The sequence below is a fragment of the Charadrius vociferus genome, unplaced genomic scaffold, assembly GCF_000708025.1.
Source record: "Charadrius vociferus isolate BGI_N301 unplaced genomic scaffold, ASM70802v2 scaffold611, whole genome shotgun sequence".
Classification (NCBI taxonomy): domain Eukaryota; kingdom Metazoa; phylum Chordata; class Aves; order Charadriiformes; family Charadriidae; genus Charadrius; species Charadrius vociferus.
In genome coordinates, this window is record NW_009646844.1 from 1,147,693 (window position 1) to 1,161,351 (window position 13,659).

General features: G+C 39.8%; 1 protein-coding gene across 1 annotated transcript in view; it reads right to left on the reverse strand.

Annotated features, from left to right (window-relative positions):
• Positions 1 to 13,659, reverse strand: part of TET1 (tet methylcytosine dioxygenase 1) — a 60,824-nt gene that overhangs the window by 6,034 nt on the left and 41,131 nt on the right. The window contains 4 exon segments of the mRNA XM_009893896.1: positions 124 to 463; positions 8,690 to 8,827; positions 9,297 to 9,386; positions 12,899 to 13,049. Coding sequence (XP_009892198.1) covers positions 124 to 463; positions 8,690 to 8,827; positions 9,297 to 9,386; positions 12,899 to 13,049 — 719 coding nt within the window.

Genomic DNA, 13,659 nt, shown 5'->3' on the forward strand with positions numbered 1-13,659 from the left:
TAAAATGCAGAATATCCAAGTATTTTATAAAACCAAGAATTAAGGAGCTTTCCCTTCCCCTCGGATGGTAAGAGACAACAGAGTGTCAGAAGAGATTGGCAAAATTTAGTGATCCCCACTCACCTAAGCAATGCAAAGTGTTGCCAAGATTTTCTGGGGCTTCAGTTTTCAGCTTTACTGGTGTTGAGTATTTTTTATCTATTAATGGCTGCTTTTCAGTTGGGGTCCTCCTTGTGTCTGGTTTCTTTTTCTTTGTAGCTCTGAGAGGCTCAGCTAACATTCGTACTTCTCTGGGAAAAGCTGTGAGCACCTGTATGGCTCCGGCTTTTATCTTGGCTTCCAGTCCCTCTTCGGTGCCAAATTCGTCTGTTTGTGAAATTTTGTAGAGAGGTAACACATGGAGCTGTTCATCACTTGGAATCACCCCCACTCTCCGGTTATCTTCCTTCGTTAACGTACAGACCTGGCAAGAACAGAAACATTTACAAATACAACCACATAAACTAAAATACAAGAGTTATTTAAATATATAAGCAGTCATCCTAGACTTCACTGTTTTCTCATATTCTACAGCTTCAATGCTACAGGTCTGTCAAATGCAAACATCTGACAAGTATTTTGTTCGATTTATGATGATGCAGAAAAATTATTGGTACTTGAAGAATAAGATCAAGGCACGTGTCTTGGACAGGAAAAATGAAACTTTGGCTCAACTTACACTATCCACAAATATATGCCAACCTTTGTAAATAATCTGAGCTGTAAATATACTGTAAATTCCTAAGCATCCCGATTTTTGGGTTCCTTTTAATATATATTTGATGTTCAGCTTCATTTTTAAGGACTAAGAAATATGAAAAAAGAAAATATTATTTTTGGATTGAACCAGAAGTTTCTGTGACATGGAACTGGTTTTGTTTTCTGTTTTGGCTGGCAAATCGAAAAAGCCCCCACAAACAGTTACTCATACTGCGCTACGTTTTCAGCAAATCTCAGGTCTAACTCCCTCCCTCTCTCTCTCTCTTTATACACACTGTCTTAAATTAACACCCTTCTCTGACTGCCTGCTGTAACAAAGGCACAAGATCCAGCAAATATTTGGTTTCTCCTAGACCTACTTTCTCTTGTTGTGTGTTGTGAGATACAGGAGCTGAGAAGCGAATGCTGGTTAGATCCAGTTTGATAAGGGCACATCAGAAGTGTGGATAAATATTTAAACTCACTGCAACGCTTTTCTTATGATAATTTTTCCAAATCACTGCTGAATCTTTGCAGTACTTATAATTTTCAGCACTTCTGGAGTTTCAGCTATTATTAATGTTAACCCTTCACCTTAAAAGAAGTGCTAAAGCCAGCAGTATGCTTGCCGGTTTCATTCTGTGCTTCCCAGGGGATGGCGGCAGTTCTACACGTATGAGCACATGTACAGTCACACCATTTCTAGTTTTACTGATTACATTCATAAGAGGCTACTGGTTTTCACTACTTCGCTAGAAAGCCATGCATTAATATCATGGCTTAGTCAAGCTGCTATTTCACAGGGAGCTACTAACTACACACATACAGGAATCTGAGCGCCATCCAAAGATGAGATGATATTCCCTAAATGGAAATTCCATCATTGTGTAGGCTGAATGTGATGCCTATCGTAAACAGTTAATCCAATTTCCCTGAATCTCATCACCATGCCTAACATTCCAAGGGAGAAGAATAATACTATTGGGGGGGGGAAAACAAACATTTTTTATTTTACAGCACAGCTTTCACATAAAGGCATCGCACAATTATTTCCAGAACAATAAAATTACAGAATCACAAACTAAAAATCCTACATCAATAAGGTGGTGGTTAGAGGGCTTCATAAACAGCTATATGCAAAGCTTGACAGTTGCAGAGCAGCAAAAGGAGAAAGTTTGAGGGGCACAGACAAAGGAGAAGAGCTTTTCAGGTGGCATTTTGAAAGGATCGAGAAAAGGGCTCTTAAGGCGGCAAAGTGAAGGGGCAATTAGAAGCTGATGAGTTGCATTTACCGATGTGCTTGCTCCATGCGTACTCACCTCTACTGGGCAGCCTTTGGACTACGAGGAAGATTTAGAAAAAACAACAAGTTGTTCCATGAGCAGCGAATGACGCCTGGTTCCCTACGGACTTCTCCGTCCCCGCACTCCCACACACCCAACCCCAGCACCGTCACCCCTGTCCCCGTTTGTGCCCCGCCACCACCTCCACTGGGTGCCAGCCAGCGCAAGCTGGGCCCGGCTGAAGCTGCGTGCCTCCTGGCTGCCGGGCCAGCAGCTGCACGTGGATTAACCTCGGGCTGCAGCTGCGAGGACCCTGCTGCTGCCGCCGCCTCGACGGAGGAGCTAAGTGGGACCTGTCTCCCCCACTCCACAGTGAAACTTCACAACTTGGAACAAGACGTTAAAAAAACTCAAAAGACAACTAATTTTCTACAAAGTTCAGTGAAATCTGGTTGAAATTTGCCAGCAGATTCCAAGTTATTCAGGAAGGGTGAAAGAGGGTAGGACATACAGAGAGCACAATTACATATGACTCATGTTCTTAGAAAGCCCAGCACATCCTCCCCTTCTAAATTAAAAACAAAAGCAGTAATAAAATAAGCATGGAGGGGCCCGGCTCCCAGTTGTTCTCATCAGAAACTGCGTGATTCTCACTTGTCTTTTAAAATATTCTGTCCAACCTGTGTTTGGACCCATGCCCTAGACTGAAAAATGTCCAAATCTTGAAGATTCAATCTACAACCTTGCTTATTTTGAAAACTGAGACCCTCACCCAATTCACAGTTTCACATTTTCATGCATTTCAGCAGACGCCTTCATGGAAAACTGATCTTGGGCATTTATTAGATTTATTGTTTTCCACAAAAAGATTTAGTCTTACAGTTGTATTAATCATCTTTCATCTGGCTTACAATTAGGCAAAGGTAAATTAGCTCTATGTTTTCACAATGCTTGGCCCACGGGAGAGAGCTTACAGAGACAAACGTCAAAGCTCGTACTGGCTGAAGGAAAACCTATTTTAAGCAAAAATGAGTATTTGTCACTATCAGAAAGCCAACACCCTCTTTAGAACACGAAAGCTAAAGAACTGGTTTGAGGAACTAAAAAAGATGAGGTCTGCAGTATACTGACAGAACTACGTTGAAAGTATAGTCAACTCCAACACACAGAGTATATTAAATACTCAGTTAGAATACATAAAATTAAGAAATTGATGTATATTAAAAATTACGTTAAAAAACTGAAGACCAGTGCACCTGTAGCCTAAATACCATGACAGCAAATTTAATATATGTAAAGTTTCAAGGTCAGTTTCCCCCCCTAATATATTTTAATATAAAAGGAAGGACACAATGGCAAGTGGATAATTGCAAAGTTAATGTTACGGGGAAAGCAGCTATAAATTAAGGCCCTAGAGATAAGCTAGCAATTTACAGCTAGAGTAATGCGCCAAATGGGAAACCTCCATTTCAAAAGGCAGCCTAATATTCAAATCTCTGCAAAATATTCCATTAAGAAACTTAAAGAGAAGTTAAAAGCAACATTTTCCATTGGCACCAATACTGTGCTGGAAACTAACCAAAATTAAACCCAAACATTAGAAAATCATGGGCTCTGTTAAAGCCCATTTACACAGTGAAGCTGCCTGTCCTGCTACTCTCAATACTTTTTCCAGAACATGCAGCTAAATCATCCAGGATGCTCAAAAGCCAAAGAAAATGTTGGCCAAGTGGTTTGTTTAGGTTTCCAGTGTGCTTGGTGATCAAAACCATGACCTATTCTGGGTTGAGTGATGTCATGGTAAATCTTGCATATTCGTAAAACTTTTTTTTTTTAAACTTAAAATGCACCCATGAACTCGATGTAATTCCCTCCACACATCTCCAAAGAAACATCTGTAGCCACACAGCTCCCAATGCATTATTCTGAGACGCTTTGATCTGCCTTTGTCCTCTTGAACTCCACATGTAGCCATGGCGTAGCCTTTTCCATTATGTTGTAAGAACAGATGTTTTAAATTCAAGTTTCAGCAAAGCAGTCAAATGGCCTTTCTCAACTTGAAAGACAGAATCAAGTTTCCTATACTCATCTTCCCTTTGCAGATGGAAAGCAGCGGGTGCCCTTTGGGACTCCGAGGTGCTGCTGCATCATCGTTGCATACCATTACAAACACCAGCAACGCTGCTTTTCCTTTACAGCTGAGACAAACTGTGTTGGTGTATTGGCCCGTTCTACCCTGAGTAAGCGTGTCAAGTGTGAGGGTCAGGGAAGGGAACACCAACCATACTCCAGTGAACTTCTAATGTTTCTGTATTTTCACAATATAAAGAACAGTAACAAAAATCCTTCCTTTACAGCCCTGTGGGGTTTATCTTTTCTCCCAATTGTTATTATCTGACGCACCAGTTTAGCGTGCAGTACTTGTTCAGCAAGCTGTGGGCATGGTGCAGAATGCAGCCTAACCATTCAGAGACACTCTGTCACTTACGGCAAAGGCCTGGACCAATAGCAATGACGTGATGAGCTATGACTACAGAACTACAGTAAGGTATTGGAAGAGCAGAGGATTTCATTTTTTTTAAATAAATGAGGAACAGTTTGTTGATGGATCATTGATTTGACACTACTTAGTTCCACTGCCAATAATAAATTTTATATTGTAGCTGCCCGTGGAGCATAGATTTCTCTTCCTCCCCTTCTTCCAGAGTGCATGCTACAGACTGTGTGGCACCAATGATCACAGAACTGCAGCTGGTCTCTCACCTTCCTCAACCCCAGCAAAAAGGGCAGGCAATGCGCCCCATCGGATGAAATAGCCATATATATACCTGCTACAGAACTAGCGAAGTCCTCATTAACCGTTTTGTTCTAGTCACGGTAAAACCCCACATGTCAATCATTTAAATGGATTCACACAGGTATGAAGAACGTGATCCTTTGTAGCTAATCCAATGAAGAAACAAAAATACATTTCACAGACTCCATTAGTAGCTATAAAGCTTTTATTTGCGTGTTGCTCGTTTACAGTCTAGCTTCGCATCCACAAGGAACACTGCATCCTAACACTGCCATTGTAACATACATCAGTGGCCCTTAGGAGGATGTTAAAAGATGACAAAAGAATCTGAGTAAAAATGGATGGTATGTTTATTGACTTGAATGTTCTTAAACTCAATTCATCAGCAGAAATTACTTTTGCTTCTTTCAGATAAGCATGTTAGTTTACACCTCTGTAGAATTACCAAGTGTCTTCATTCTACTGCAAAGCAAACGTGGAATATTCATTCTTATTTTCAGCTTTTCTACGAAAAAGCAGCTCTGCTAAATTCAGGGCGTGATTTTGCTAGCCAGGAAAGATGTTCAGCAAATCAAATCTCCCATGGTAATCCTCAATTTTTGTAAGTTGATATGGACTATGCTAACTTGTATCTACAGAAGACGTTTCCAAGACTTCCCCCACCACCGCTAACAAAAATGACAGCCTCGTTTACTCTCAGTCACATACAAATAACACAGCTGATCATCAAAACGTGCACACCCAGAAAAATACAAGAATGCTCTTCTGACATTCTGGCAGAGACAGAGCAAGGAAATTGTTGTTGGCAGCTCATTAGATAATATATTCTTTTAAGTATATAGTGAACTCCGTGCTTATCATTAAACTCTTAAGTGCTGAACTCATGTCTATGTCTGGTTTAAATAATTTAAATAGATTCTGGTTCTCCCTTACTGTCAGCACTGTGCAGTGTTCCTTTCATACTTGTGGCAAAAGTGATTCACCAACAACTGAAGGGAGAAAATGAAAAGGTGTCACTTATGCTGTAAGTAGCGGTGACAGAGCTGGCAGCATTCACAAATACCAGCGCAAAAGGGATTTATTTTAGCCTTTTTAGTCTAGAAGAACTTAAGTTTTATAAATGAAAGATTTTGTGTCAGAAGAAGAAGAAAGGGAAGAAATCTTACCAACACTAACAAGGTGCAAGATGACAAGTACACTTTGTAGAGCCTGTAAACTGTGACTACCCTTGAAACAATTCAGATAAACAAAATACAAGAGAAAAATAGTAAATTAAGTTACAGATGTTTGAGGTTTGTAAGGCAGTGCAAACCTTTCTCATTCTGTTTATTACCACATGATCAGAAAACAGTCATCTACATGAAAGCTGTCACTCCCGTTAGATGCATTACTTGCACATAGTACATTTTACAGAGAAAATATGTCATGGTTAAGATGTAAATGACTCCTCCCCATCATTACCACCAGTGATCTGTAAGAAATCATAGTGTATTCTGAACTACGTAGGTAGCCAAAGCAGCTTCTGGACTAGATGGGAATGCAGGAGATGACCAGAGGGATGGTAATAATTTATTTTTGTGTTCTTACCGCTAGTTTTCCTATTTTTATCACCAGATTTGGTTGTAAGCTAAAATTAACAACCCTGATTTCGATTGTCAAACCGACCTAGATCGAAGAAAGCCCAGCATGTCCTATAACTCTGTTCACAAAATAACAGAATTCTTTACTTCAGGCTGCCGGTATGTACCACTGTAACTACAGAGACAGACTAACAGACAGCAAACTCTGTCTGTCCTGTCACTCACACCCACATCTTCTCTCTGGGAAGGCTGTATATAGGTCACTGGGTAACTCTGAACTCCAGTTCACCTTCCAGATGCCCCAAATGAAGTACATCAATTGAGTGTTAACACTTGCAACTATTTCCTATTTATATATAGCCCTTTGTTGCAAGTATATTAAAATAAAGACCTATCAGATCTCAATAAAGAGAATATCAGGTACACAAGTTATTTGTATAAGTGAGCTATCTGACGAAGATTTCAAGGTATAGTTTTCAGCAGTGATAATGATTTGGTTATGTTCTGCAAGACTTGCAAAATTTGGCAGAACTTGACAGAAAGACAATTTTAAGTTCTGGTCTACATAACAAGATACCTTACACAGGTCGTAATTTTCCATGCTGCTTAGATTTAGAATTACTCGCAAACACACCACATACAATCCACAGAAAGAAAATATCAACACTAGGCAAGCGTAATCTGAAGCTGAAGTAACACCAGATGATTACAGATAAATACACATTCATAGAAATATTCCCCAATAAATTCCTCCCAAAAACCCAAATGGGCTAGTTGTCCCTCCAGCCACTTCTGGCCATAAGTCAGGACTTTTCTGGTATCTAATATGGCAGAAAGAGTAGCCGGCTCAGTGTCCATTTCACTTTGTCTTTAAGTTAGAGGCAATGTAGCACTTAACAAAGTGTTATTATTTTCAGAATGCCTAGATTGAATGTCATTAAAAAGTATATCCTGCAGTTTGTCATGGAAAAGAAGTCTCATTTTCAAATTTGGGATCTTTAGGAGGTCTGAATTCCTATGCTTTAGGAGCTTTGAAATGACTCTACTCACACACAAGCTTACCCATAGCATCTTACTAATATTTTGCAAAGTACGCTTCCAGCATTTTCTTACAAAGTATCTGCATGTAAGTGGCATTCAATGCTAGGAAAAAAATATTAATCTGTTCAGGACTGGCATTCCTGGTGAATTCTGAGACCTGCTTCCATGCTGTAAAAATGTAAAGACATTTGCCCAACATACAAGCAGACAATCAATATTAAGCAATTGTTCCAATCAGTTCATTGCTCTTACATACAAATGCTAAGTGTTAAGTATATATGTAAATGCAAGGTTTTATTCAATCACAGCAATGTAATAAATCAGTTTTCACTTCCAAATTTACAAAAAGACTGTTTCTGAGCAGGCAGAGATTTTTAGATGGATTTCTTTTTTCCAGAGACGCATCTTTTGCTGGAGAAAATATTCTTGAATGTTACCTGCACTGATGTACAGGAAGCTATCCTAGCTATTTATAGCATTACAATGCTCTACTAAAAAACCCCAGATTGTCAGTTTTATTTTATCTTCTCTCTTTTGAGATTGTCTGCCTTCACAACTACAGTCTCAATTTCAAAAAGATCACTTAACTGAGTAATTTCCAACTGATGTCCTCACTAGCAATCCAGTAAGGTATTTGGTAAAATGACCACATCTAAAACAACACATCCGTGAGTTTTCCTTTCATACTGAGACTTTAAGATCATCATAGTCACCTGACTCCACCACGTACCCCATGACATCGTATTCTGTACTTTCTGACTAGTAACTCTACTAACATGAAGCCTGGTAAGTGCACAGTGCAAGAAAAACTGAATTTGATGAGAACCGAGCCTGGGGGAGGTAAATTAATGAGGTTTTTTTAGCTCTTCCTCTACAGAAGTCAGTTATCTAATCAAGGAGTTATACTACTTGCCTTTGAACATCAAACCTCTACTGTGAATAGCTTATCTGTCCTACGGCCAGTCCTCTCCGAGGCCTCTCCTGGCCCTAAAAGAATTAAGGTCTTTTGTAGGAAGGATCACTCCCATACCTTTCTTGATCTGTTCAGGAATAAGATGAACTTAAGTCTTCTGCAGACAGCTAATAAATATATGCAAATAACATGGGAATTTATAAATAGGAACATGCAGTTGATGTCATAATACCTTAAAATACTTAATGCAAATGTACCCACTGAATCAAGCAGCATTTTAAAACACACCATAATCACAACAGTAAACAGTCCAAAGGAGAAAATCCTGTGTACATACCACAGTGCTTCCATTGTGCATGTTATGCGTGTCCTTATGGGCATGGGCACAGAAATCTATGCAAGCTGTTACACCAGAGAAAGGCCTACCGTCCTTGGATCCAAGCCGACAGTCGGGGCCCATGTGCTCATTTTCCACCTGAAAGTAAAATAAACTACAGGTACTTGGGACTGAAAGTGAGCAGCTTAGAACCCCATGAGCCACAACCGCACTTGTGATGGAATAAGCGCAGTCAGTAAAAACGATCGGAAAGCACGTATTTTCCTATGAGACATGCAACACTTAAGACTCAATGTCAGCAAGATAATCAGCTTGGCCAGAGTCAAAATGTCTTTAAATAACAAAAACATTGTATTTACAGTATTATCTGTAAGCCTTTTACATATGCACAGCTCAGGGCCTAATTTAACCATCAGCTGAAATAGGAAAGGTGCAGTATTTTAAAACTAACCGAACAACGCAACCATTGTAAGCAATCAAGGGGGTTCACCACATCTGTGAGGTCTGTGGCTTCCACCCATGAACATACTTCGGGGTTTCACCTTGTTTTCAAACTACACTGCCTCTTCAGAGCCACAGCTACACTAGTGGAATGTCACAGACCTACCTGGTTCTGGAAAGCTTCAGGAGCAAGCTTTTTATAAACCGGAGCCACATCGGTAGCTAAAGTTTGCAAATTATTTTCAAGAAGTTCCTCCTGCAGAAAAAGGCAACATTTAGAGCACTGTAATCTGCTTTAAAAGAATATAATCCAGTTTAGAGATGCCTGACAAATCAGCCTCTATCTTACAGTTTATTAATCTGACCTCTGTTCGGCTTCCCTATGTCACTAACCATAAATAAGCCTAGGTTTGCATGACTAAAATACCAAAATTGTTAAATAGAAGTCAACCAAATAACAACAGAGCATATCTGGTACAGCAAAGAAACCCAACACACAAGGAACCTATTTCTGCATCCGATCTTACATAGACAGTCAAGGAATGAGGCAATTTCCACACATAATAGGGAAGTAACATCTAGGAGAGAAACACTGTACCACCTGCTGAGTGGAGGTGGAACCCCAGTGTTTTGCTTATGGGGCCTTAATTTACGTTGATACAGCCCTGCTAGAAGAATCCTAGGTTTCTGCCTTCTTTTCATTGTATGTGTAACTCCTAATAGCATTTAACATTAATTTCAGCTCTTAGGGGAAGACGTACATTTCTAACATTGCAACGGAACTCTTATTAGGAACTTTTGACAAATCTTTTGTTCCTTAGAGATGCAAAACTCAGGACTTTATGGAGATAGCTTAGGAAGATTAGGAAGTAATATTCCTTTCCTTGGGGTAAACCATATGAACACGAAACTGGCAAAGTGGGCTTCTATGGCAGTGTAACAGTTAAGCTCTTATTTATAGAAACAATCCCTAAATTCTTTTCCTAAATTTTTGCTTTTCCAGGAAAATCACCAACCAACTGGGGAAGAAAAGGGTGGTGACATACTCCCTACTTTGTTTTCCTCCAAGGGCCAGGCTTGGAGACAACCGCAGCTTCAGTTTTGCATACTGTATAGTGGCAAAAAATAACAGCTTATTTTATTGTTTAATAATAATGACAAAAAAACCCAAATCACACTCAACACCATATATTGTAAACACTGATGTATATAAGCATATGGATACTTTCACATTTTTCAACGTGATGTTACATTACAAAATGATACTTTATTTTTAACTCATACTATAGCCAGTTTATTAACTGTTGATCACTACCACAAGTTTTTCTGAACTGCATTGAAGGTAACGCATCCTTAATTATCTATCCTATGTACTATTCTTACCTAGGTATATTACACCCTTAACCTCATCTCACTCCATCCAGTGCCTCAAATGATCCAAATCTTTCTGGACTTCGAACTATCTTCTTAATTTGCTCTACCTCCTAGCTTTATGTCATCTGCAAAATCATCAATATCCAATATTTAGCTAGAAGAAGTATCGGCTAGAAAAATTAATGACAAAACCAAATGAAGAGAAAAATTATTTACCAGTAATTTCACTTCTTTGAGATGCACTGACACCCTGCACGCACACAGCAAGTGCCCAAGCACCACTGTCACCTACAGCCGGAAGCTTTGGTGCAGCGATCGCCCAGGGGAGCACATGCTGCCCTCGCAGGCAAAGGCAGTTCTGGAGTGCCTGCGTGCTATGCAACCCTCATCCCCTCTCAGCTGCAGAATCCAAAGAGGCTTTAAAACAGCTTCCACAGAAAAGGGAAAATAAGAGAATGCACTTTTAGATCACACATCTAGAAACTGTTCTGGTTAAGTCATCTTCTCTTTTAGGCAACTGCTTTGACACTGTGGTAGAAGGCGTTCTACAAAAATTCTCAGGTTACCCATCAAGCGAACGGGCCTTGCCGGACAGCTCTCACGAGCCGGGGATCATTTGTAGAGGCTGTGGTGAATGCTGTTGTGCTTGAGCAAGTGTCCGAATGGAGCTCAGGGTGGCCACTGTGCAGACTCAGAGAAAGCGATGCCACCAACAGAGCTTGCAGTCTCACAGAGCTTATTCTGATCAAAGACAGATCTATCTGGGCTCTCTCATGAGATCTGGCACAGCCTAATATTTCATTAGACAGTAGATATGAAGGTTGCCGCCTTTGTTGATTCCCCAGCTAATGTTATTAAAAGCATTAGAAATCTACAGAGAAAACACACACAGAATGCCCCATGCACAGCATTACGCCAGGGGAGAACCTAAGAACACAGGATCACAGAGAACAGAAAAGGGCGAAGGAGAAGGAACAGGGTTTGTAAAATGAAGAAATGCCCAATAAGCACGTTTTCCTATAAACTGAAAATTTATAAAACAAATTCCCTCTTGAAACAAGCAGAGCTATTTTCAGCTTGTACTGCCTTAGTCATATATTCGCTGAGAAGAGGCACAGAAGGGTGTTGTGTGCTTTATTCTGCTGAGGCAGGAGTTCCCCACTTTAAGCGCTACTGAAGTTTGTGAATACCCACCAAGCGAGTGGACAGCACAACTCAGGGGAGACTGAGGGGTTTGCACTCAGGCAGATATGCGTAGAAGATGCTTCGTCAACTCCTTCAGAAAAACTTAGGACTTGGGAGGAATATTTGGGTCCAGTGAATCAAATGTCATCTCCCTCTTCCTAGAAACAATTAGTGTTTTACATTGTGTGTACATACACGTGTGTATGCTCCACATTTTAAAAATGCAAGAATATCTCTGCTACTGTCTGGACGTCACCCAGCTAGGTCTGTCGTAGCTGGCAGCAGTGGAATTCTGGAGCCAAAGATTATCAGTAGGGTAACCCAAACAGAGAACTAGGTAACTGACTGCCCTATAGTATACATCTCAAAGCTTGCCACATGTTCTAGGAAAGATGTGATATTTTTATCTAGGAGTTCCACAGGGAAGTGGCATTAAAGACCTCTACAGTCAGAACAAAAGGCACTTTTGAGTTACCCTGAAGAAATGTATGTTCATCAGACAGCAGTTATCAGTTTACAACACCTTCATTCCTTCTTCATGAAAATACTTCCAATGTAAAAAACTAATTTGGTTGTTATTTTTAGAGGTTCTTTACTTCGCATCACCGTATATTCTGTGCTATCTCAGCCTTATGTCATCGCTAACACTCATAAGCAGCAATTACAGTATCGTTTCACTGCTTCATACTTTAGTGTATTCATTCCTACAAGACAGCTTAAAAAAACATTCTTTCCACAGAAAAAACAGCTTATTCTCAGTGGCAGAGAGAAGAGCAGGCTGGCAGCTGGTCAGACAGGAGTGTGAAAGCAGTGCAACCCAAGGTACAGAGTTTTCTGACAAGACAAAAGGACTGAATCTCTGAGGTACAGCCTTGGTGCTTTGAAAAAACCTTTAGCTGTATTTTATATGTACAAAGGATTAACACTTAATGCAGAGTTACACAGAGGAGCTAAATATGCATACAGAAAAGCTTCTAAGGATAATTTTAGGATATTTAAATACATAGTAAACAACAGTTTTCATACAGTGGAAAAATTATAAACACTACAGTTACAAAACATTTAGTTGAGTGCCTGTGCGATAAGCTATGCATACATGTGTGAGACAGAAGGGGTGCCTATCCATAGACTCCATTTCTAGCTCTGAAAATCATTGGAATAAGTGTTTGGAGGAAAACAAAACAATAAAATAAATAAAATAAATCTTACTTGTTTAGGGTCATCAGTGAGAAGCCTGAATTTCCTGGGGTTTTTGCTTCTGGCAAATTTACAGCCATTGAAATACATACTCCACGAACAGCCAAATGAGAATGACGCTCCACAAGTTTCTGGATCAAGTCCTTGACATGCACAAGTACGACTATGAAAGGAAATAAAGACACGACAAGTCAGCTGACAATACAGCTCGTAGCTCTTTTTTTTTTTTTAGGTCAATGCTATTCACTATTTCTTTTATAATACATAGCATAACAACACAGGAATTTATAAAGCACATGGTTTAACCAAATACTTTCTGTTAAGGAAATATTTATGTGTAGAGGACACTTTTCTTCCCCATAAACACTCTCTCACCCCAAAGTCCCACTTCTGGGAAATACATAACACTGAGTTACAGCTATAGAAATATACCCATACTGCTTGATTTTGACTTCTCCAGTTGGATAAAAATTTTATCCAAGAAAATACCACTCCTACTAAAGGTTACCCCTAAATCCAATAATTACTTTGTTATGTGCGGCAATAACATTAGCTCCAAATTGGTCCAACTATCAAAGTAGAACAACCCTACTTAGCCTGACCCTTTAAGAACACGAGCATTAGATGCAGGTCCTGTAGAGCTATTAATAATCTGCTTAAATGCAGGCTACACAAAAATCAGCACAAAGGCAGCCTTGCTCAGAGCCTCAGTTGCAGTATGTTATCTTGCCAATTAAACTAAATTCCTCTCACAGAGACAGAGAGGAAGATCC